At 40.9% G+C, this 25,586-nt stretch overlaps 1 protein-coding gene across 3 annotated transcripts in view; it reads right to left on the bottom strand.

Annotated features, from left to right (window-relative positions):
- The window catches only part of PTPRG (protein tyrosine phosphatase receptor type G), a 569,213-nt gene that overhangs the window by 122,882 nt on the left and 420,745 nt on the right, over positions 1–25,586 (bottom strand). For all 3 annotated transcript variants that reach the window (XM_045023221.1, XM_045023224.1, XM_045023223.1), the window contains exons 7-8: positions 12,566–12,723; positions 7,579–7,771 (exon numbers count right to left, since the gene is read on the bottom strand). In XM_045023221.1, the coding sequence (XP_044879156.1) occupies positions 7,579–7,771; positions 12,566–12,723 (351 nt within the window). The remainder of the gene's footprint in view (positions 1–7,578; positions 7,772–12,565; positions 12,724–25,586) is intronic.

Here is a 25,586-nt window from a genome sequence, read left to right as displayed (position 1 = left end):
ACTGAATGGGTGACAAACCCAGGAACTTACTTGAATTGGCCCAGTAAGCTAAACCTGGCCTGGCTGATAGCGAGAGCTCCCACTTAGGGTGGAGTAGCTGCTGGAGGCGTGTGTGAGGAAGGGGGGACAGAAATCAGATACCTTTGCATCTTTCCAACCTATCAAATTATAGTAGTTTTTGGAAACCAAGTATGTTAAATGGCAGAAAGTCCGAGACCCACATTACGAAGAGTTTTCCGATCCTTTCTGGGGAGCCCCCTGTATAGAATTTAATATAGCCTCCATCACTGTGGGACCTGAGCACCTCCTAACACTGCAGTTAGGAAGGGAAAAACAATCATCCTCATTTAACTGATGTTGGAACCGAGGCACAGAAAGATGGAGTGACTTGTGCAAGATCTCTGTGGCAGAGCCAGAAACAGAGCCCCTGAGCGTTAGTCCTGTTAACTGTGGTTTTATCGTGTTTTCTATGAAGGACAGATACACCTAGTCACGCTTCCACTGGAACCGGAGGTATATAATGGAAAACACCTCTTTACTCCTTGTGGAGTACACAGCTCCCATTAGCATTAATAGGAGCTGTGCACTCATACCACAGGAGGATGCAATATGTACGGTGTTAATTTTTGTAACATGTTATTCATACCACTCTTTAAAAAATAATCCCTGTCCATGCTCTAATCTCAAAAGCACCAGGCAAAGTTATGGTGCTTCATAAATGCTTATTAATAACTCACTATCCATAGTGGTCACAGCAATGGAAACATCACACTAAACTAACACAAAACTAAGTCGGCAGGACACACCAAACTGGAAGGACACCAAACAGCTTATACATATTTGTAAAAAAAGTGGAGTATCTCCTTCTGAAAAGTGTCAGTTCCTACTCTCACCTTGATACCTAATCCTCTCTATTCCATGTCTCTCAGATTTTAGACTCCTTGGGGGGCAGGACAGGGTTTAACGTGTTAGCATAGTGCACACCTACTGGGCTATACAAATAATAATACAAGGGCTGAAAAACTGCAGTGCAAGATACTGATCAGGAAAAGGATGTCGGGTGATAATGAGAAGGTGCATAGAATTATCAGCTCAGTGTCTGACATGACTTAGGAAAATGATTAGAACAGTTTAAATATTGAGATAACTAGGGTTATCTGCAAAGGAAAGGACAAGAAAGAAGTAATGTGGCTAAGGTATATGCAAATATGAAGGGGCATAACAATGAAGGTGATGGCACAAAGAAATTTGCAAAAGAAACTTTAAAACAAAAGGGAATGAACAGAAACTGCCCCTTAGGCAGTTTAAGAAAAACTTTTTTACCCAGAGGGCAGTCACTGTGTGGAACAGATCCTACCAAAGGCAGCAAGACTAGCTGCAACTGTGACCATATGGTAAGTGCACTGAAAATGATTCTTGCTCCTTTGCATTTTCCCTAACTAACGATAAGACGGGAAGAAATAAATAATGTTTTATCATTTTGTTAGTGATTTCAAGTTAAGATGTTTGTAATATATAATTTTAAATCTGTATTTCTCACGTATACTATGTTTTGGATAAAAGATTAGGTCTCTGAGGGGAGACAGAAATGAGCATTTAGGACTTGTTGCTATACAAGATTCTTTGTTTGCCTCAGACTTTTTAATACAACTCTTAAAGAGAAGGAACCTTCCTGCGTGAGCTATTTCTTTGGAGCTGCAGAAAGAAATCAAGGGGACTGCTCGTCTGCCTTGAGGACTACACAAAACACTGGCACTTAAAAAGGAAAAACAAATTAGTATTCTTGTAGCTTTAGTCTCAAAGACCCGACTCCATTCCAGTCAGTCTTGAAGCAGTTCCTCGGAAACTCTGCAGCTAACCGAATCTTTTTGTATGACATCCATCCAGCTTGAGGTCTTCCATCCTTTCTCTCACCTTGTACTTCAAAGCTTAACACCCTGTTTCCTATATATTATTTTGATCTTCTTTTCATATGCGTAAACCGTCTAAGCCTGGGTTACCTCAGCATTTCCATCATTGGTGCCAACTTCACAATTACCCTAATTTGTTTGTTACGAACATGGTCCATCTTTGTAATGCCAAGCATCCATATCTTAACATTTTCATTTCCACTGTATTCAAGATCTGCTCCTGTCTCTTCCTCAGTGCCCAGCACTCAGAACTACACACAACCGCAGGCCTAATGACCATCTTGTATCTTCCCACAAGACAGCATCAAATCTACAAACCAGACACTCAGTTTTATTCCTGATGATTTTCATTCCAAAAGAAGAAATAAAGCACAGGGCAAAAATACAGGCAATCCTCGATTTTAGGACATTCGACTTATGATGAACGGCACTTACAACGTTTCTGAATTGACACCAATTCAGCTTACGAAAATTGGTTTCGACTTTACGATGCTTGGTCCTGCAATGGAGTGGATTGTGGTTGCTAGTTACAATGTTTCGACTTACAACACAATTTTCAGGAAACAATTGTGTCGTAAGTCTGAGGCTTCATTCCATTCTGAAATATTACTTTTAATGCCTGAAACTGTCTGCCCCCAAATGACTGCATCTTCACACACTTCTTCACCTTGCACACTTTCCAGAAAAAATCATCTTTTTTTGGATGATGTTAATTGAAGCAATGCTCTGATACTGTCCTTCTAAGAGTATGTGATGATATTCAGAAAAAAAGGAAGAACTTCCGTAGGAGGCATTGCTTTCATTTCTGATGTCAGCAGCTGTGAAATGACGACTCTGAACTACCTTGCTTTGCTTGAGTAGCGCTGTACTTTTGATTCCAAATCAATATTCGGAGCATTGCCCCAGAGTGAAACATACAGGAAAACAACAAAAACAAAAACACATCTTCTAGACAGTTTTAATAACTTGGAGGTTACAATGACTTCCATACTGAGTGCATCATGATGGCTTAACCTGGCGCACTAAATATGAAAAACATTTACATGTGGAATACTAGAGAAATAACCCAGATGTTGACTTAGAGTCAAAAGCCATTAGGTGTTACTGTAGTGAAATTATGACTGCTCATTAGTTAACTAAGTCAAGGATCATAATTAAAGGTGGTACTCTAAGACAAATTCCCACTGATGGCAAACTGCATCATATGGGACTCAGCGAAGAGCAATCAGACACCTTTGGGGAAGTAATCAGGAATCTGCGAAAGAGAACTCTGATGTCAAGAGCACCTCCCCATGGGATGTTCCTTTAATTGTTGTGAACCTTATAGCTCATCTAATGAGACTGAAAGGTGAAAGGCATTCATAATCAAACTATATATACGTACAAACAATTGTCTAAGAGCCCAAATCAGTAGCAGAAATACAGGCAAAGACTTTATTGGAAATCAGTTGTATTTTGAAACCAACTACTTGAGAGGCAGCAACTTCTCAAGTTATGAATTAATAGTGGTATGTTTTCTTTGCAACAGCTGCACCAACTGTTTGTTGGTATATCTCATTTCAGTGGGCTACTTATGAAAGTAAGGGATTTTCAGGGTTGGAGAGTTGAGCCCATTGACTGTAAGCTCTTTAGTGAGAGGACCCTGTTTATTATTATACTCTTAAGTGTCATGCTCACTTATTATGCTAATCATCACAAATCATCCTACCTCAGCTCATTAAAAACTGAACAAGGAAGAACCAGGAGCATAATGTGTGATGCTCTTTGACAAACACAGAAATCTGAACTCATCAGGTGGGAAAGTCAGAAAATAGAGAAACCAATTATTATGGGGAGGTTTTTTGTTTTTAAAGTGCAATTATTAATGTTAATGGAGATGGTCAAGTGGTATGAATCTAATATTGCCATTATCATTCTGTTACATGTTATCTGATGAATATTTTTATATTATTTGATAAGTTTGATAAATGGTTAAGAATATCAATCAAATAATATATTCAATACATTACCCATTTCATTTATTGTTTAGTTAAAAATTGTATCTAATATCTGACCAGCTCTCATTTTTAAGTCTACACATGCAGTCCCCAATCCTGCAAATCCTTACACACATCCATAGCGCTAAACAGGTGAGTAGTCTTATTAAATTCAATGGGATAAATCACCTGAGGGTTTGAAGGATTAGAGCCATAATCCGTCACTAATCTGGGATCGTCAACAGGTTATTTTATGTTTTATTTACTGGCTGATACCCCTTAATCAATAAATCATGTTCCAGCTGAGGTTGTTCTGAATGTCATAATTGTACATTTCAGTGACTAGATTGTTACAGAAGATTTGTATGTTTTTTTGATTAGCAGGCTCAATTGATCATCGCAGGATCAATTTAAATGTTATTCTCAGCTCATAGGTGCTGATTCAGCAAGGTACTTAAGCATGCCCCTAACTTTTAATATAGAGCAGTCCTAAGCAAATTAAATTTCAGTAGGTTCTGCCAATGGAAGGAAATGGGATGAGGGAATTCAAGAAACTCCACTTGCTAAACACTACGAGTTGCTGCCCTGTATGGGGAAACATACTGTGACATTGCACTCCATATGTTTTATGGAAATATGTTTATAAGTGGGAATATAATGTAAATGGAATATGATTTATGCAAAAGGTCTCTTGTAAGGTATCATTACAAAGCTTATACTCTACTGAGTATGCTCATCCTATTTGTATGAATGTATCATTCTTGTATCTGAAGCTAGAAATATGAAGTATTACTCTGAAGTCCTATTGTAATTATGCAAAGTGGGGTCATTAATGGTGGTTTAGAATCTTGATGGCTCCCATTAACCAGGACAATTGGTTGTAAATGGCTCTGTTTACTTGTAAGCCTTCCTGTGTTCATGTGAGTCAGGCTAGAAAGAATGGAGGCTGGGGTCTCACAGGACATGTGACCATGTCACCTAGTACAGGAATCCATCTTAAACCTGGTGCTTTTCCATTTAGAAGGAGCAGTGGGGGACCCAGAGAGACAAAGGATTCCCGCCTTGGGCCAAAGCTATAAAAGGGGGTTGAACAGAACAAAGGTGGTTGCCAGTCATGAGAAATCCCCTAGCTACCACCTGAGCTGGAACAAGGACTGTACCGGGGGAGAGGATTGTGCCCAGACTAGGAAGGAGTCTAGTCTGTGAAAGAAACTTACTGAAACCTCTGTGAGGGTGAGATTTACCTGTATTCAGTTTCTTAATGTATTAGGCTTAGATTTGCATGTTTTGTTTTATTTTGCTTGGTAACTTACTTTGTTCTGTCTGTTATTACTTGAAACCACTTAAACTATACGTTTATACTTAATCAAATCATATAGACTTTTGTTTATTAACAAACCAAGAGTAAGTGATTAATACCTGGGGGAGCAAACAGCTGTGCAGCTCTCTCTATCAGTGTTATAGAGGGCAGATAATTTATGAGCTTACCCTGTATAAGCTTTATACAGAGTAAAATGGATTTATTTGGGGTTTGGATCCCATTGGGAGCTGGGTGTCTGCGTGCTGGAGAGAGCTGACCTGCTCAGCAGACTTTCAGTTAAAGCCTGCAGCTTTGGGGGCATGGTTCAGACCTGGGTCTGTGTTGCAGCAGACTAGCGAGTCTGGTTCAACAAGGCAGGGTTCTGGAGTCCCAAGTTGGCTGGGAAAACGGGCTCAGAGGTAATTCCAGCACGTCAGGTGACAGTCCCAAGGGGGTCTCTGTGACCGAACCTGTCACACATACATCCAGGGGAACTGGATGAACAAGCTGATTTTTCTATTATGTATCTTCATAGTTTATTGGTCAGCTGGTCACCATTGATCTGAGTTGAATTATCTTTGATATCTAAAGAACAGGGGTTCCAATACTGATGTATGGCATATCCAGAACAGTTCAAGAGAAGATAGTTCATCAATGGACAGACACATGACATTATTAAGTGGGTGATTGTCAAAATTATTCCAAATCCTGTAAATTCTATTTCTGTGCTCCTTTTCCTATAAAATAAAATGGCTTATTAAGTACGTACTATAAATTGTTTTCTAGATTTATAACAGTTCACAAGGTTTTCATGGGGTTTGACATAAAAATCTCACATGAACGAAAGCTTAAGATGGCTACAGCCAATCCTACGATATATTACAACATAAGCCATTAAAAAGTCAATGTTTCCCAACTATTATCATACAGTTACTGCAAATATCTCTTATTCTACATATAAAGAGAAACTATGGTAATCTTGGATATTACACTGTTAGCTGTTGAGAAATGCTGGTATTTTAATGACAGCCACTGAAAGTAGAAGGATGTTAGATATGTAAAGGTTTCATACATTATATTAACCTTGTAGTCTTATATTTGTATGCTAGACTATCTCTGGCTGTGAAATGTTCTGTGCTGCAGTACTTTTGCATGAATGACACTATATAATGATGCATTGTATTTACTAGAGAAATAAACAATAGGTTTAGCTTTCACTCAAGTATTGTGACTTCAAGTCATTTTATTTATATGTCAGTAGTTCAGAATGTGCAGTGGACCAGGCATTTCATTCCCCAATTCACCTTTGTCAAGGAAGGGGCCAGGAACATTTGCATTGCAGTATCTCTGGAGCAGATATAACTCGGCCGTATAGCCTTTGCGAGGATGTGCTACACTCCATTTTATGTTGGTAACACCGGAGCAACCTATTTACTTTTAAATTTATAAAAATGCACCTGCCGCCATTGTCCCCTGGTACATGTGCAGCTGGTAAAGTTACAACATATTGACAGAGTCAGTGCAAATAAATTCTCACCAACAGTTAGCCTCCAAAGGGAAAGGCCTAGAGAAAACAATCAATGGCTCTTTTCCCACCTGTGATGGGGTGTCCACTCAACACAGCGAATGTCTGTCTCCCTCGCTGCTGGGACTGTCCCCTTTTGCTGCCCACCCCATCAAGTTCCCCCATCATTGAGGCAGGTGGGTGCCTGACTAGGATTATTTAAGCAGTGAGCTCTGCCTAATAAAATCATCACATAGAAAAAATGGAACATAAACATACAAGAAATAAATCTGAAAGTATTATTTACACCTGCACTTCTGCTGAGTGCATGCAAAGCAGCCTGACAGCCTGGAACAGCCATGTGGCTCTTAATGCTCTTTTCCAAACTGGGGTCCAGCTATCTCCGCCAGCAGCAAACACCAGCTGCTGCTCCACAGGGAGGTGCAGCAAACACTGAAGAAAGGAGTTAGGGAATAACCTCTTCACAAGGATAGTTTCTTCCCAACTGCCATTACCAAAAGGTTGGTTTATGCCCTGAACCTAAAGGTCTTATAGCCCTTCTAAAACTCTTGGCTATTTTTTAAAATCCTTTCTAGAAGATCCAGATTTATCAATATAAATGTCCAACCTTCTTTGAATCCTGCTAAGCTCTTGGCCTCCTTGTGGCAATGAGTTCCACAGGCTAAGTGAGCATTGTAGGAAAAAGTATAATTCAGTGCCTCATAACTGTATTAAATATAATAAAGTATAACTACTATCACTGAGTCTTGCTACATTTCTTCAGTGAACCTCCTGTACTTCTAGTGACAATTAATTGAAAGCCCTATGTAAAAAAAACAAAACAAAACCAAGTCTGTCATTCAACAAATACAGTTAATTTCAATCTACCTTTGGAAGCCTCTGTGCCAAATGGATTTTCTAAGATGTCCATCACATCTTGGCTCCAAGCATCTTTCACAGCAGACTTGGACACCACCCTGTCATTCAGACTCTGCTGCGGTCGGAAGTTATTCCTCAGATACTCCACAGACTTGACGTGATCTTGCTGTTCTGTGGTAAATATGGAATAGAACGCCTCCAGCTGAACGTGGCCATCAGGGCAGGGAAGAAAAAAAGAACATTAATTAGAAAAACAATGTGGTGAAATCCGGGTGGCTGATAAGAACGTAACATGGCAGGAAGCGCTGATGCCAAGACTGATTTTGAGTCTGACACAGGAAAGAAAACATTTGTTCTTGGACTCCCTTGTCTTCAAGCATTTAATATGTGCACAGACAAGCCCTCCGCCCCTTCCTCCCTCCCTCTTTGCTTATATCCTGTTTCTTAATATTATACTGAGAAGTGTTGTACACTCATTCATTACATCACAAAATCGTTCTTCTATATATAGTCCCTCTACCTACTTATACTGACATGTAGCTGTTAGGCTGCTGTTTTCATTGATAGATTTCAAAATATTTTACAAAGGAAGGTCATTTTACAGATGGGGAAACTGAGGCACAAAGTGACTAGCCGAAGGTCAAACAGCAGGTAAGCCAGGTCTAGAACCAAGATCTTCTGATCCCTTGTCCAATGTCCTGTCCACTGGGCCACACTGACTTTTTCTCTCTGCTGCTTCACTACTAAGGCAGAAAACCCTAACCATGCTCCTGGTATTTATTTTGTATGGCACGTTATTTGGTACATTTAATTCTTTCATATTCTCTCCAAGAGAACAGGTTGCTGTTTCCTATGCTGCATGCAGATCCAGGCTATTTTTACCTTAACATATTAATTCCTAAGATATAATTGTAGTTTAAAAGTGCATTCTGTTAAGAAAAAGCATAATATTTCCTAGAGAAAAACTACTGGCAGACTGAATTGAAAAGATTCAGTTAAGTTGTTTGTTCAGTTGGTTGCTGAGGTCAAAACAGCATTTATTCAAAGCTTGTTATCATTCAGATCAAGAACTTGAATTAGTAAGGAAGACTGAGCAGTACAGACCAGTATAAATAATCTAATCCTGCTCTCCTTGAAATCAATGCTCTTGATTTCAGTGGAAGCAGGATCTGGCCCAGAGACTTTAGAGGGGCCTTGAGTTTCTCTTACAGCTTAATGACAAACCACGGTTTGAAAGCGATACCAGCCTCCTTTTCATTAAGTATATTTACACTAAAAGCTACAGAGAAGGATGTGACAGTTCTGAGACACAAACTAATGACCCAGGGAAAAAAAACTATTATACTGTCAACCACATCATAGCCTCCGTTGATAGCTTCTCTCTGAAAAAATCAAAGGGAAGCTTAACAGACCTGTCAAGGGTTCCCCACTGGAGTCCGGGCACCCACTAAAATCATTTAATTTCCCTCACAGATCAGCAGCATTGAAGCACCCATCCTGTGTCACTGTCCAGGCCACATATTCTGCCGTGCTCTGTGGTTTCTAGCTACTCAACTGAAACCTGTAAAATTTCTTCTGATCATTAGGGTAGGACAGAGTTAATTGGGCCCATTTTGTTTCAATAGGAGGCTCAGCTGGAGCTTGGTGGTGTGCTGGGCCTGATAATTCGAGACAAAATTTAGAATTCTTGCATTGGGAGCCCCCCAATGAAAATTCGAACTGAGATTATGGAAGGGATTTGTTATACATCTCTAACCCTGAGTCTGGCAGTTTTGGATGAAGGTAGGGAACTTGGAACCGAGTATCAGGAGAATTCATCTGCCCTCAAATTAACACATCATAGATGATAACTTGGGCCTGCACAGCCTTTTGTATAAGAAGAGCTGAAATCACTTTGCAAACAGTGATCCTCACGACTGTCCAATGGAATACAGAACTATTAACCTCACTACGCAAATGGGGAAATTGACGCAAAGAGGGTTAAGTAACACACACCGAACAGTCCAACACCACAGCTCTGACTGACCCTATGTTATCTAATTTGTGGGAATGCGGAGAACTTCCATTAGTTAACTCCACCCTGTGATGTCATCTCAGCTCTTTGTTAACGTGCCTGCCATTGTCCAGTCCATGCCTTTTAAAGAGGTGGGCATAGTATTAATGATCAAGCAGCAACAGTGATAAAGAAATTAAATGTTCCCTCATCAATGCAGGCAACTGCAAGATGCCAGAATGAAATCTGGGGTGAAGGAGGTGCTTAGGCTGGTTATATTTCACATCAAGAACTACGATTTGTTATATTGCAATATGAAAGACTCCGAGGATCCAATCCTGCTCCCATGGAATCTCTAACCAGCATTTATGAGGAAAACTAGAGGCATCACACATAGGTAGATAAAAGGGTGAAGAGACTATTACCCTACACTTTTCTTATGAGGGAGGAAGGAAGGGAGAGAAAACATGTGGTTCCTGATAATCCCTCTTGGGCCCTGATTCTTCAAAGACTTTTGCACCTGCTGAACTGTAAGCGCTGGGAACAGTCTCATTGAACTCGGTGGGACTACTTGCAATGTACAAAGTGAAGCTGGTGCATAAGGTCTATGCAGGATCAAGAATTTACGTACCAACTGCTCACTCTAAGTTAAGTCTTTACCTTTCTACTTCCATGACATTAACCTGACTTTTTAAACCCTTTAAAAGAACTTTTCAACTATTTTCTTCTGGAAAGCTACCTTGGGGAGGCATAACTGCATTTGAACTGCTGCCGTTTCAAATGCAATTTTAACTTTCCTTTTTACATGCTGATATATAAAACCAAAGTTGAAATGATTTATTACAAAAATATGATGTAACACAAATTAGCTATTAATTGATCCATCACTGCTGGCAGAACAGAGGAAGTTAAATTCATGCCCTTCAAGGGAGCGAGAGCTCCAGTTCAAATGAAATAAAAAGCTCTTAAGGCACCATTGTAGGTAAGGAGGAAAGTGATCTAAAACTCAAAGTCATGTAATTACAAACTATTAAAAACCTGATGTGCACAGTTTTCTAAGTGATGGATATATAAATGGCAATTAAAAATACTGAACCCATTCTAATGACAATAAAATACTCGGAGGTGTGCATTATGAGAGATAATGTTATGCTTTGGGTCACTGAATGCACTTAGCTTTAGAATGCATTTGCGGGGTGACAGGCCTTGTGCTGTTTTGTTGTCTAATTATAAGGCGAGATGACAGTGATGGAGCATGAAGACTAAAAGAGAGAAGCCTCCACAAACGGACTGTTTTCAAAACTGTCAATTTTCCAGCACGATACCTTGGAAGGATTTTATTAGAACTTCAGCAGAGCTTACATAATATCACTTTTCCCATGTGGGATTACAGACCGTTTCCTATGGTTTGTGATACAGTTAAACTAAGGGAATGGATTACACTGTGCTGCTTCTATAAAAGGAACACATCATAATGACAGTATTGGCCAGGTTGGAAACTACATCTCTAAGTCTATATCCGTCTTATGCTGCAGGGGGAAATAATACTATTATTCCACATTGCCTGGTAAACCAACATGGAAGCTTGTCTACACACACAAGTTATACTATTATATCTATGCCACTATACATACACCAGTGCAATCCTCTAGTGGGGGTGGGGTATATAGGTATCATCTACACTTGTATATTTGCTTTCCACAAGCTACTCTTAGGGTACGTCTACTCTACCCGCTGGATCGGCGGGTAGCGATCGATCTATTGGGGATCGATTTATCGCGTGTAGTGTAGACGCGATAAATTGATCCCTGATCACTCTCCCGTCAACTGCTGAACTCCAGCTCAGCGAGAGGCAGAAGCAAAGTCGATGGGGGAGTGGCGGCCGTCGATCCCATGCCGTGAGGACACAAAGTAAGTGATTCTGAGTCGATCTAAGATACGTCGACTTCGCTATGCTACACTATTCTCGTAGCTGAAGTTGCATATCTTAGATCGATCCCCCCACCCCAGTGTAGACCAGGCCTTAGTGATTAATGACTAAGATTTATGAGTGACGTACCTGAATATTTGGATGCTAATAACTAAAGTGTATCATTAAATTTATTAACCTTAATTTGGGATATTGCAGATTATGTACTATATTTATTTTATGACTTTTAAACCAAACTTTGTACTTTTGGATAATTTAAGCATTATACCCAGATGTATAGACACTCATTCCTTAAACTGTGTATTAGATAATTTTAACATTTGCTTATGGAATGTGTATACAGACACATTTACATTCACTTCTAGTTAGATACTTCACTAACTTTTACCGAAATAGCTTATTTTACAACAGCTCTGTTTTCAATTGAAGCAAAACAAGAACATTAAAGAAAAATCTGACTTTAACAGGAAGTCTTTCTAAAAACAATGGTTTTAAAATGTCAAAATGTTTTTAATAGTTAAACACTTGACTGCATATATTCATTTGTTATTGTGGGATTCCTCGCAACACAAGTTCCAGTCATTGCCTCAATCTACAATAAGAGATGCTATGTGCTAGCTTTAAAGATTTGGATAAGCACATAATGGCAGCTTCACTATGCTGTAACAACAGTTAAAGATGGCAAATTAATGGTAACATTTATTTCCTAGTGTAATTACTTCAAAGTACTAAATACGTGTCCATATAAAGTTACTTATTTTACTTTCAAAACAAACCTTCAATTTAAAAGAAGAAGAAAGGATTCTGTGTAAATATTTAGACGATAGCTTAACTTTAACTTAAAATAACCAGTACTAGCTAAATCATTAGAAGGAAATTGGGTTTCATGTTGTATTATCTCCTTAAGTCTGATTGCTCATGTTCAGAAACAATATATATTAAAAAAAACTCAAATATTTCCTTATTTTGTCAACAGATTTTTTTGTTTGTTTTTGTCCTGTAAATTAAAACATCAGTTTTTGAGTAGCAGAGGGCAAATCAAGATAGAACCATTACTGATGGCACAAGCTTACCTGGTGATAAGAAATAGAAACAGGCCTGCGAAAAACTATCCATTCCACAATCTCGCTACATGGTGGAGTTGTCAGAGAACCTGTATAGCGATAATAACTTCCCAGTGATGTCGGCAGAAGGTCTCTCAGCACAAAGGGATCCAGAAAGGTCTCTTTCTCTGTAGGAAAGAACAACAAATAAAATTATACATCGATTACATTACTTTAAAACAGATACCATGTTGATGGATGGCTTTAAAATATGCATCGGTTACAATGTATTTGATCATAGTTATAAAATATAAAACCATGTCAGAAAGCTACTTTAAGAGTTATTTGTGAAAAGGACACCTGAAATGTTCATCGATCTTGGGCCAAACATTAGTGTTTAATGTAGCGGGTATAACACAGGTGTGAAATGCATTTATTTTTCCAATAGGTTTCTCTTTTTTTAACCTTAGGAAATAATATAATATGGCTTTCAGCATGGCAGGACAGTAGAACCCCATTAAATTGCTCTTCAGCTTAGTAGTCCATAAAAGTGCAGACCCAGAAAGCTCTATCGGGGGGTGGAGCCAGCATATGTGACATCATGCTCTCTACTGGCCAGTCAGAGAGCACCACATAAAGTATTGGTCCCACATCAAACAGGAGCTGCAACCCTGAAATAAGGCTAGTTACATTACACAGTGTGGCTGAGAATGGGGAACCAGAGCCAGATTGCCCACCCAGTGTTTCCGTGGAACTGCTGGGGCTCTGGGAATGAAGAGGAAGCAATGGGTAAGTCTGCAGAATCATTATCATAGAGAGCGCCTTTGGAAATGCTGCCCCACTCTTAAAATAGTCTCTCTTAACGTGGCTTGACTCAGTGCAAGGTAAGTAGCAGAGCTACTGGGCAGCCCTGTTGTTAGGAACATTGCATATGGCAATTCTTCTTCCTCTGTCTTTTCTTCCAGGCAGGAAAGGCTGGAGACATCTCCTCCATGCAAATATAGCGTCACTGACTTCCAGTGCACTGAGCTGAGTTACAGGAGTTCATTCAGGTGTGGTTCTCTCTCTTACTGTCCATGGAAAAGGAAAGGAATGAGGCCAGTCTTTCTGAAAGCCTTCCCTGTCCTGATCAAACCAGGCATCTCCGTAGTCAATCGGGCAGCTTCCATTCGGGCCCATCAGAACTCTGACCAGACAGCCCGTCCTACCACCACTTTCCTTTGGAGGAGGATGTATGAACAGTCCTGGTAGTGCATCAAAGGTGGGGCCAGCATGAGACACTGTTTCCCGGCAGGCCAAAATTACAGAACACGGCGCTGGACACATTGTCCCTGTCACAGACACTTGCTAAACTGCAAGCTTCTCTGATTTCAATTGGTCTCCCAACATTTAGAGCAAGAATTAACAAGGAAGTTTCTACTGTAATCACATTTTTCTATGTATCATTTAAAATATATATATATTCTTTTAAATTGCACTCTGCACAGATGAGAGATTGGAACTGATCATCTAATACGTCTTTTCTATCCAACTTCTGTGAACCTAAAAAGGCAGCCAGGCAGGTAGCCAGGCAGCTGGGTTTTGCAGGTCTATTGTATAGTCACATAAAACAGATTTCATCATGTGTAATTCACAGTCAAAACTGACCTGAAGTCAGTGACACGCAGTGCTGAAAACCCGCATGGTTCATCAACATTCAAAAGAACAATATAGGAGAGGTGCATTTTTATTCTTTGTGGAATTCAGTTGTTTCAGGACCTCTTGTTCTCACACTTCACAGACACAGCTTGGAGTAAAACTGACATAACTTCATCTTGAAATCCAAACAAATATATTGTACAAATTCTGATTAATTAATAGCTGCAGTTTTGTAACATTTAAATTTGGGAGAATGCACCATAAAAGAAGGAAACAGCTGCAGGCTAGAAAGCCTCTCCACTGTTCCTTTGTGGTTATCCCCTGCAGTCTGCATGACTAACGGGCTGAACCTCCCCCTATGTCTACGGAAAAGGTACCAGTAAGGTGCTTAATAAGTGCTTTACGCCTGTGGGCTCTCCCAACAATGGAACTTCTCCTTTACAGAGACAGCACCTGCATTCCTTCCTTCCTTCCTTCCTTCCTCCCTCCCTCCCTCTGTATGGCTCTATCTTTTCTGGACTTTAAACAAAAGTCCATATTAAGACTGATCCACAATTGTCCTTATCTAGTCTCATCAGAGCTAATGAGCTACCCCACTGCTCCCTACTGGTGGGGTTTCTCATGGTTTAATTGGCTGCAAGGTGATTGGTAGATCTGCTGAAATATGTCCTAAATTAGAACACAGAAAGGCAGGATTAAAAAGCTGTAGAATTCAGTTTCACTAAACCACACAGTTTTCTAGTGGCCTTGATCACATCAAAGGAAGGTATATCTATATCCCAGAGCACCATTCCTGTAATCATGATATTTTTCTGTATTGCTGATGAAAGATGTAAATATGTGATGCACTGTAGGCATTTTAGATTCTGCTACATAGCAACAGGCGTGCAATGTCTCTGAAGCCTTCAATACTCAAAAATATGAATAATTCTATTCATGTCAAAGCATATATGCTAAAAGAGCACGGTTGTCTTTTCCTCACTGGATATTTTTTGTATATAATGCAAACAGATACGACCAAAAAAAAAAAAAAAGAAAGAAAGAAAGAAGCAGGCCACATTTCTGGCCCTTAAACCAAAACATTATTCCTTTATGGAAGAAAAAAAAAAAGGTTGTTTTTAAAAATAGAAATGGTCGAACATACCACTGACCAAAGTTCAAAAGGGTCCCTAATATGCATTTATAATCAGTGCTGTGCTTCCCCCCACCCCCACAGCCAGATATATATGCGCACAACCTCGAATTCCATTTGCTCAATTTTACACATGAAAATTTGGTCAGGAAAAACTGTAGGTTCAATTTTAGGTTCTGATTTTCAAATGCAGCCTGCATACATCTTTAAAGCAACTAAAAAGAAATAGTTTTTAAAAAGGCACACGACTACGTGCCTGGCTAGTGCCTGCAATTGCCTGTATAAATGTGGTATTTTCACGTACAAATGGACAGTTATGACCCCAACAGGCCATTTGGACATGCACATAGCAAAGGCCTGGAAATTAGATGTGGTGTGTAGACATTTTTTAAAAACTGTATGGCTTACAAATCTTCCATTATAATCAACAATCTGAATTTCTGACTCCTTTAATCTTTTGTTAGAATGTATGAAAATTTGTAAAATGCTGGACAAATGTAAACATAAACCAACATACACGTATGGCATATTCCTTTATTAAAGGACTACTGAAGAATGAAGCTCATATTCCACTTCCAAGGATTTTTGTGCCATATGCTGACAATATTATATTTTAATAATTAATTGTTCATCAAAGGAAAAGAAAAAGAACAGGGATGCTAAATTCAAAGTTATTCAAATTGCAAAAATGAATAATGTATGACTTTTATATTAAATACACACTGTATTAAGTAGTCTACATTTCATCCAAATCTGTCTTTCATTTTTAAACATTTTGAACTACAACATGAATAATCAACCAAGGGAAGCTTATTTAGACAAAGAAATACCTTATTTGAATGCAAACTGAAAGTATCCTACTATGATTAAATTTTGGTTATCAATTAGGCAGGTTTTTTTTTTTTTTTAAGTGTCTGGAAAGTCACAGTCAACTGTGAAAGAAAATTTCTTGGGGAAAAAATGTAGCTTTGCTAACTCACAGTTAAAGTGAGGCATGATATATACTGACGAATATTATTATTTTTAGCTACAAGCAATGTTGTAACTTTTCATTAATAATTCCAAAGATTAAAACATATACATTGGATTAAAATATGATAATTAAAATATTAGAAGATAATCAGATGATTAATTCCATTTGCTGTGTTTTAATAACTTCATATTTCATAAAAGTCCATTAATTTTGTATCCAGATGCACAGTCTTGGGTTTAAGAACCATGCAATTATAAACATTTCTCAGTTTGAATGCTTTAATTATGTTACAAGAATAGTATATTTATTCGTACCTTCTAGCACAAAGATGCTTAATTTATACAATAATTATCATTGCAATATCCACATAGTGATGCAAACAAGCATTTAGAGTGGCCATCCTTGAAAACTGGCCAGTTTTGCTTTGGATAAATAGATACTATTTTCAGTAGTCTTTGTACTTTCCTATAATTTCTGTAGGAACATTGCTAATATTGAGTAGTTGTCTAATTACTAAAGAGGAGCATTTTCAAAAGCACCTAAGTGACTCAGAAGCCTAAGTCCCGTTTTCCTTTAAGGACTTAGGAGCCAAAATTTCATTGAAAGTGGAAGTCTAAGTCCCACTACGAAGTCATTTTGAAATTGGGACGTAGGCTTCTAAATCAGATAACTGCTTGTGAAAATTTTATCCTAGATTCCCATTGCTACGTCACTAAGCGTGACTAGTGTGCAGTGTGCTGTCATTTTTTATCCAGTGTCCTTCTACCTATCACTGAAATGCAGTACTGAGGAGGGGAAGGCAGTACTCTGGAGGGGAAGGCAGCATCTCTTAAAACAGCCTAGGTTTACACTGCACAACAGTTTGGAACAAGACTATTTACGAACAAAACTTGAAGGTAATTTAAGGTAGGCAAAAGCATCCATTGCAGACGCTGAACAACTCAACTTGTACTTTTTTTTTAATGGAGATGACTCAGCTGGAAAAATTATCTAGCTCCTCCTACCGCCTTATATGGGTCACACCCAGCTTTCCACTCTCAGTGGCAGGAGGTGGGGAATGAATTCAGTTGGGGTGGGGTCTCTCTGCAGATGAGGGTGAAAACAATTAAATTCGGAGTGAGAACAGGCGTCTTTCTGCAGATGTCCTGAGAAGTGAGGTGCTTATGAAGGTCTGAGACCCAGGAGGCTGGGCGGAGCCAAAGGATTTATGGTCTGTTGCATCTGAAGACGTTTCAAGAAATATTACAAGAGATATTTTATTGATCCAAGGTAAACAAGCAGTCTAGGGATAGACAGCAGCCTTTGGCATCACTCCACACCTGCCACAAGTGAAAACGCCATAACCCCCTGCTTTCTTTCCCAGTATAAAGGGCAAGGAGTCTGAAAACGAAGAGTCACCGTTTGGTGTCAGAATGTGAAACTCTTTGGGAGTAAGTCTGGTCACTTTGTAGGAGAACTGAGGATGAGGGAGGGGGTATCTGCGGAGCACTGGTAGAATGCCACGGAGATGGCCACCCTTGCTAAATCAGCCATCTCTGGGAAAGCGCACGCAGACCCACTACAGAGGAGGACTCAAGCAGCCCACAAATGGTGACAATGTATTTTTAATAAGCCATCCACACATCAGTAGCAGGCTGCACTTCAGTTATACTGGATGCTTTCTTGAGTTTCTAGTAACAGCTGCACCATCAACATCCTCATTAAATCACCCACAGCAAATCTCAATTCCTCCAAAACAGCGAAGTCCACAAAGCCCCTCCCACGCACACTCCTTTCTTGCCCTCACGTGTCCCAAAGGCATGTGTTAAATACGTCTTTTAGTTAGGCCAGTCCAATACACTTTCAGCAAGTGCCACGATCGTATGTGTTAGGTGAATGATACCTTCACTGATTACTCATGGTGGCACAGGCATATTAGTGACAGTGCAGGCTCCTCCCCGTCCCCTGGAAGATGAGCCCGAAGTTGTCCTTAAGCCTGCCAGATCCCATGGAGGATCACATCCAAGCCTCTACAATGAGCATCATCTCCCTGTAGAAGTCTCCTGATGACAGTGGTACTCCACAGCAGGTGAAATCCCAACCTCTGGCCCCACTGGGTTTTGCTCACTGCTGTTGCCCATTCTGGGGTGCTCCGAGGAGATTGCACAGATGTGCCAAGAAATAAGAGAAATGCACACAACCTGTCCAGTAGGAGGGACAGCACTCCCCTGGACAAACCCTGGCTGTGACTCGGAACTAATGACCTCCTTGGGAGTCCGTCTGTCCTGAGGACCCAGGGATTCACCACAACCACATACCGGCTGCTCCAGCAGCACCTCCAAGACTCTCCAAACTCAGCTTTGTACCTTATGAAACACACCCACATATATCCCCAAAACAGCCTCCTTGCCATGATGAAAGAACAGCAAAAGGATTCATGAAGTCTACTGGGGACCATGGCGTACACACCTATTTTATGTGGGAAGCTCTGAGATACTATGGTGATGGGCACTATACTATAAGACAGACAGGCAGATGCCGCCGCATGCACTAGTGAAGACTTCTGTGTACCCCCCAAAATGCTTCATGGATTGCCTCATTCAATACTACATAGACCTATGTGTTAGCCCACCAAACTGCGGTTCCAGGCATCCTTCAAGTCTTCTCTACTCCTATAGATACCAACACATGAATATGTATGTGAATAGAAAATTTGGTATTCTGAAAAGGAACCTGAAACACACCAATTATGGCTCAAATGTTAGAGTCCTGCACTAGACCTAAAGGAAAATTTCTGTTGAGGAAGATGGGCTAAACCTGTTTCCACATAAACATGGCAAAGCACTGAAAAGTGCAACCTGATATAAGCCTAATGAAATGCCACCATAAACCTAATGCAATCAGTTTTATTAGCAATATACAAATAGTGGCTCTTTGCGTAAAGCACTGAAGTGTGTGTTAAAAAAAATGTCCACTCTGATGTTTCCAAAGGAAAAACAAGTATCACAGATTCATCATCAACAATTAAAAAAATGGAAGTGACATAAACATTACTGAGATTGCTACAGCATAAAAGGACAATGTGCTATTTTAACTCTCTTCTATTCACAGGCAAGCGGACTAACATGGCCTGCTGGATACACAAACTTGACCTCCTGATGCAGTGGTATTAAAAAGGAAAGCAGCATTAATGTCCATCTCTTGGTCTTTTTTTTCCAGCACAACACTGAAATAGTTTTATTAATGAGGAAGCTGAAATGAGTGCAGATAAGCAGATTGCGTCTCCTAGTTCCAGGTCTCTGCATGAGCACTTCTAAAAGCTTCTTGTAACACCCTACTAATCCAAAAGGCAAGGAAAATATCATTCGTTTTTTATGACATTCATTATATTACTGCAGGTAGGCGAGCAGATTCTTTGCTCGGCCTGTTAAATTTTCCTGACCGTTTTGGAAGGCTGCATTAGGCCACCCTTTTAAATCCAGGCAAACTGAAGACAAAAAGAGTTGCAAGGGATGCTACAGACTTATTCACATTATCTATCTGTCTAGGCACCACTGGGGTGTCAGAACTGGTACTAGCAAATTCATTCATTTTCAAGTGCAGGGTAGTTTCCCCAAGAGATGATAAATCAGCCATTAAATGGATACTAACAACCGATCTTTACCAAAGACTACAGGTTAGTATGAGCAGCAGCCAAAGATCTTTTCTCATCTACTGTCATTGGAATGTATTGCCCCCCAAAAGACTGGCTTGCTAAAAATAAATATTGGAAAAACGCTCAGTGAAGATAACATTGAATTTAAAGCCAATCACCGAAAAATAAATGGACCCATGAGACACACAGGTAAACACCACCCAGACTATCTGCAATCTAAACCCTTTTCAAATCTACCAGAAACTTGGATCAGAGATCACAAGACAACCGCTGTATGCCATGTACGTTTGTATCTCCCACCCAGTGTTCTGGGAGTCATCAGAGTTTTCCTGCAGGACAACAGGAACTCAGCTGGATTGAGAACAATATCCTAAAATGAACTTATTTCCAGAATTAACTTACATGGAATACTTGATAGTCAGAAACACTACCCAGACCATGGACTTAAAATACTTTGAATACAGCTGTGAAATTCGCAATTCCAACAGCTTTAAAATCCTCCCAAACCTGTAAAGTGGTATTACTGCCAATTTCATTCTCACAATGAGCCAATTCATTCTAATGCGTCTGGATCCTAACCTTTTAAACCACCAAACAAAACCAAACAGGACACCGCTCTGCACACCCACAGAGTCAGAACTTCTCAGACGAAGCAGGTTGTACATTATGGAAAAAGGGACCCAGTATACGATAGTGATTTAAAGATGTGGTTACAAATAGCACACACTGCTTTATCTGGAAGGCGGTTCAAAGGAGCACACAGAGTACTTGATGTGTGAAACAAGAATGAAGAAGAATTTCAGACAATCCACTCAATTTAGGATAATTCAGGCAACTTTCTGTGGACTATTTATTAGAGCTAGGGTCCTGACTGAGCGATGTAAAGAAATCTAGGCAGTATAGGAGGCACACAAAGGTGAGCGGAAAGGACAGATGATGACACCACCACATCATCTGCCCCAAAGAGCTTGCAAGAAAAGAGGCAACTAGTGCGTGTAACAAAGTTCAGGGAGGATGGCAACAGGAAGGATGAGTGTTTTCACAGGAACCATGTGATTCCAAATCAGTTTAAAGTTTTCTCTGCCAATTAAGCTTGCCTGATGCTTCCCACCCCATTCTCAGTTGCTTATCATTTTGCCAAACTTTAACCACTCAAGCTGAAATTTTCTACCCTGGGTGTCTGCCTGAGGCTGGATTTTTGGAAAGTTTCAGCCAAAATGGTTCAGTTGCTTCTGAGAATGAGGCTGGGGAAAAATACATTGCAAAACAATGCTGAAAATTCTGGCAGCCTTTTCTTTGGGAAGCTTTGGAATAGAGCCTTGAAATTTGGCAGAGGGTGGCCTTTGCAGCAGGAATGTGCCTTTGCTGCTCTTGTGAAAATATGCCCAAATTTGGCCAAGTTTTAAGCCTTTGAAAAACTGCGGTTTTTACATGCTTGATACAGACTTCTCAGAGTTTAGCAGCTAAAATCTCTGAATATTCCATCCTCTCTGACCAATCTTGACCTACATATGACCGGACTGTGTGCGCTTGTGTGACCCCCACAAAGCAAATGAGCATGCTCCAGCCTAGGGCTACAGGGGCAAAGCCAGATTTTCCCTGTAATTGTTGTTCCCAGCTGCTGTGGGCTAGGGCGAGGCTGGGCACCTGAAATAAGCCTGGAGGAGAAAGGTGCTTGATTTGAATGCAGTGGGGAGAAAAGCTGGACCAGGGAGAGGGAAAGGAGTAGAGTGGGAAAAGGAACCTGGCGAGACTGGGACTGGAGGTGGGAGGGGGGATAAAAACTGCGATTGAACTTGAGGGAGGACGGAGACTGGGATCTGGTGAGGAAAATGGGGGAGGAGGGAGAAGACATTGAGACCAGACTAGGAACTGGGGTGTGTGTGGAGATTGGGACTGCTGGACAAGGACAGGAAACCAAAATGGGGGGAGGTGAGGGGGAAATAGATCAGATGAGGAGCCACCATGTGTGTGGGGGGGAATTGGGATGGCTGGGCAAAGAGACTGGGATTGGAAGGGGGATTTGGATGGAGTTGGGAGCTGGGATTGGATGTGAAGTCTGTGAGGGGAACTGGGATTGGGAGCGGGGGTGGGAGGGAGACACAGGGCTGGAGGGGAAACGAGTGAGGCTGGGGCAGGAGAGAGAACAGACAAGGAAATGGCACTGGCTGGGCAAGGAGACTGGGAGGAGGATGAGAAGCCTGAGGAGGGGACTGGCTCAGTGAGGAGAATGGGATGGCGACAAGGAGCCAAGGTTGGGGAAGAGACAGGATTTGGAAGAGGACAGTTTGGAGGGGATGGAGCAAAAGAGGCTGCGCTTGGGGGAAACGGGGAGAAGGGGGAGATGTGTAGTGAATGAGGCAGGGGGCTGCAGGAACGCTGCCCTGGAGAATTGTTTTCTATCCCTGCCTCTGCCACAGACTTCCTGTGTGATGCTACTCAAGTCACTTAAGCCAAACTTTTCACAGGCAGTCACTAAATGCTTGTTCCTCATTTCACGAGTCCTCAACTGATTGGCAGAAGTGCTGAGCACTCACAGCTGAAGTCAAGGGGAGCTGTGCTTTGAATGTATAAAGTGCTAGATACCGCTAAGTCCTCTGGAAAAACAGGGCCTAGACACCTCAAATTGGGCACCCTACATTAGTGGCCAATTTTGATCCTTCTCTCTCTAAGCCTCAGCTCCCTAACTTTACAATGGGGTGTTGTGAATATAAATTAGGTAATGTTTGCCAAGCACTCAGACACTACAGAGATGAGCACCATGGACAAGCCTAGGAGGACATTAAGAATTCTGTCTTCAGAGCAAGGTTTCGATAGTGTGCTTTAAATAAGGCCCAGAGTCACACAGAACAATGAAGATAAAACAAAATATTGAAATAGCTACTTATTAAGTGAGCACCGTGCATCCTGTGCACTAAATGAGGCAGGGGTCCTGGGGAAAAAAGGGATGTGCTCATGTGATTAAAGACTGTATCAAAACGCATATGCACACAGGGCCTAAATTAGGCACAGGCAACTTTAATTCTGGCTCCTCCTAACTTTGAAATGCTTGACTGCAACTTTAGTAATGTTCTGTTAACGTCGTTTTGTGTGGAATTATATTATTTTATATATATATATATATATATATATATATAAAATCAGCCCACTGGCCCTGTATCTAGTCATTATCAATGGTTCTTTCCTGAGACTAGACCAGTGGGAATTTCTAACACTTATTTTACATATTCTTGTAAATGATTCCGACCCCTGCAGTTATGCAGGTAGGCACTGGCCAATGTAAAAGGTGTGAACTGATTCTCTCTATTCTCATCTTCCTTTCCCTTCCTCCTCCTGTTTGTTACACAATGATCATGTCCTGGTCTCTCTCCCAATGACAGCACAAGCACAGCCCGGAAAACAAAGGATGGTGCCAACTCATCCTTACAGCCTGTTCTTGTTCGTTTTCATTCTCACAGTTAACATATCCCACCCTTCTGACCTTCTCCTCTGCAAACTCCACTGGGTGTTTGCCTTCTTCAAAGATCAGTCCCAAGATAACCCTCCTTTTCCTTTCTACAACCCGCAGTTTTCTAATGCAGAGAACAAACAGCTTGTCAGGTGGTGTTATGGCTCAAGTTAAAAACAAAAGAAAAAAAACCTGTGACGCTGCTAATGGTGTTTTCTTGTTATTATGCCTGGTGGTACGATAGATCCACAGGATAACTAACACTGTCTGGATTGCTTCCTTTTTAGTGCTGATTTATTTTTAACAGGTTATTCAGCGCCTTTTTGCCTATGACAACTTTAGTGATGTGCAGCTTATTCTTTCCCTATGCCATTCCCAGCTACTCTCTCTACTTCAGCATGGTCTTCTCTCCCCTCAGGCGCCTCTAAATCTTGGTGACCATCACCTACCTCACCTCTCCCCTCTCCTTGCTGGAGGGGACATAAAAGTAAAGCACTCTCTACTCCACGTCCACTCCTGCTTACGTTATGATACTTATTAATACAGAGTCAGAGGAAAAAAGGCAAGAAATTTCCCAACTACCTGGTTAAATAAGCAGAGGTACAAACAAACAAAAACCCCTACCCACCTCCAGATGAGCAAACAAGCAACACACGCAAGTGATTCACTTTCTGTTTGTTCACAAGCCTTTGATCTTGCTGTACACTTTGATTTTCAGTACTTGGTTCGACAAGGAAGGGAATAAGAGCCCCTTTTTTTGTGACATTCATAGAAGGGTTTTCCAAAATGGTAAATTATCTGTACTTCTACTTATCACTTTCTGCTGATCTGTGGAATCTTTGGCAAACAGAAGAGGGGACAGGAAAGAGCAGCAGAATGTGGCCTCCCGTCACTGGCACAAGATTTGGTGGGGTCTGGAGTGGAGCTGTCTCCTCTTCATTTTTTGAGAGAGGTAAGATGGATGAGACAATATTTTTTTATTGGACCAGCTTCTGTTGGTGAGAGAGACAAGCTTTCCAGCTACACAGAGCTTTCCAACAGAAGCTGGTCCAATAAAAGATATCACCTCACCCTCAACTTGTCTCTCTAATATCCTGGTACCAACACGACTAAAATGACACTGCAAACTTAATATTTCTATCTGTTTGCTTCAGTGGTACATATAGTAAGACTGAAGGAATAAGACACACATGGTGAGCGTGTGTGCGTGAGTAGAGTGACCAGATAGCAAGGGTGAAAAATTGGAACAGGGGTGGGAGGAAATAGGCACCTATATAAGACAAAGCCCCAGATATCAGGACTGTCCCTATAAAATTAGGACATCTGGTCACCCGATGTGCGAGGGACAATGCTGAACAACAAAGAAGTCAACACCACCTGCTATTCCCTTCAAGAGATATAATATCTTGAGAGGACTGACACCAGTGGAGGAGGAAGAGATCTGTGTAACTTGAAAGGTTGTCTCTTTCACCAACAGAAGTTGGTCCAGTAGAAGATACTACCTCACCACCGTGTCTCACTAAATGGTACAATAGAAAGAGAAAATCAGAAACACTGAGGTGGAAAATCAATACTTCTGTGGAATAGCTCCACGTTACGTTAGGTGTTCCTCAGGTCTCTAGTTGGAGTATTAGGGAGGCAAGTGAAAGCTTGATCATCAATTGTAATGGTAATCTGCTGCAAAATACAAGCCCTAGTATCAGTGTCCCTTGGACGTCCAAGAGTGGGCACACACTTTCTGTCTGAGAACAGAGAGCTCAGTACTCACATTGGAGGGAGCAGCTCCTGTCTAGCCTCTGCGCCTCTGCATCATGTACAATAGTATCAGGAGTCAGGGCAAAGTGAGACTCTTATTGGGAACAATAAAATGGAGGTGGAAGAATGCATGGTTCTGTAGACTGGGAATGATGTATCGGCAGGGTCACTGATCATTCACATGCTGCCCAGGTCACAGCGACGACCACGATGTCTTGATGTATGATTTAACTTCAACCAATTCCTAGTGGAGATCCCAAGAAATGACCGGCACAACTGGCACTGACCTTTGTTGTCAGTCTCTGCAGAGACACTGAATGGACATTGAAAAAGGAGACCAAGAGCCAAGGTTGAAAACAAGTTGGCAGGTCAGCTGGCACTGCTGGCTGCTGCCTCACGCTACGTCCCATCTGTGGAGAGAGGGCTCCCCTCTTGAAGCCTGTCTGTCTAGCATGAGCACCACCAGATACA

This window comes from Mauremys mutica, chromosome 7 (genome assembly GCF_020497125.1).
Source record: "Mauremys mutica isolate MM-2020 ecotype Southern chromosome 7, ASM2049712v1, whole genome shotgun sequence".
Lineage (NCBI taxonomy): Eukaryota > Metazoa > Chordata > Testudines > Geoemydidae > Mauremys > Mauremys mutica.
Note: the sequence above shows the minus strand (reverse complement) of the source record. Positions and strands in the feature narration are given on the sequence as shown.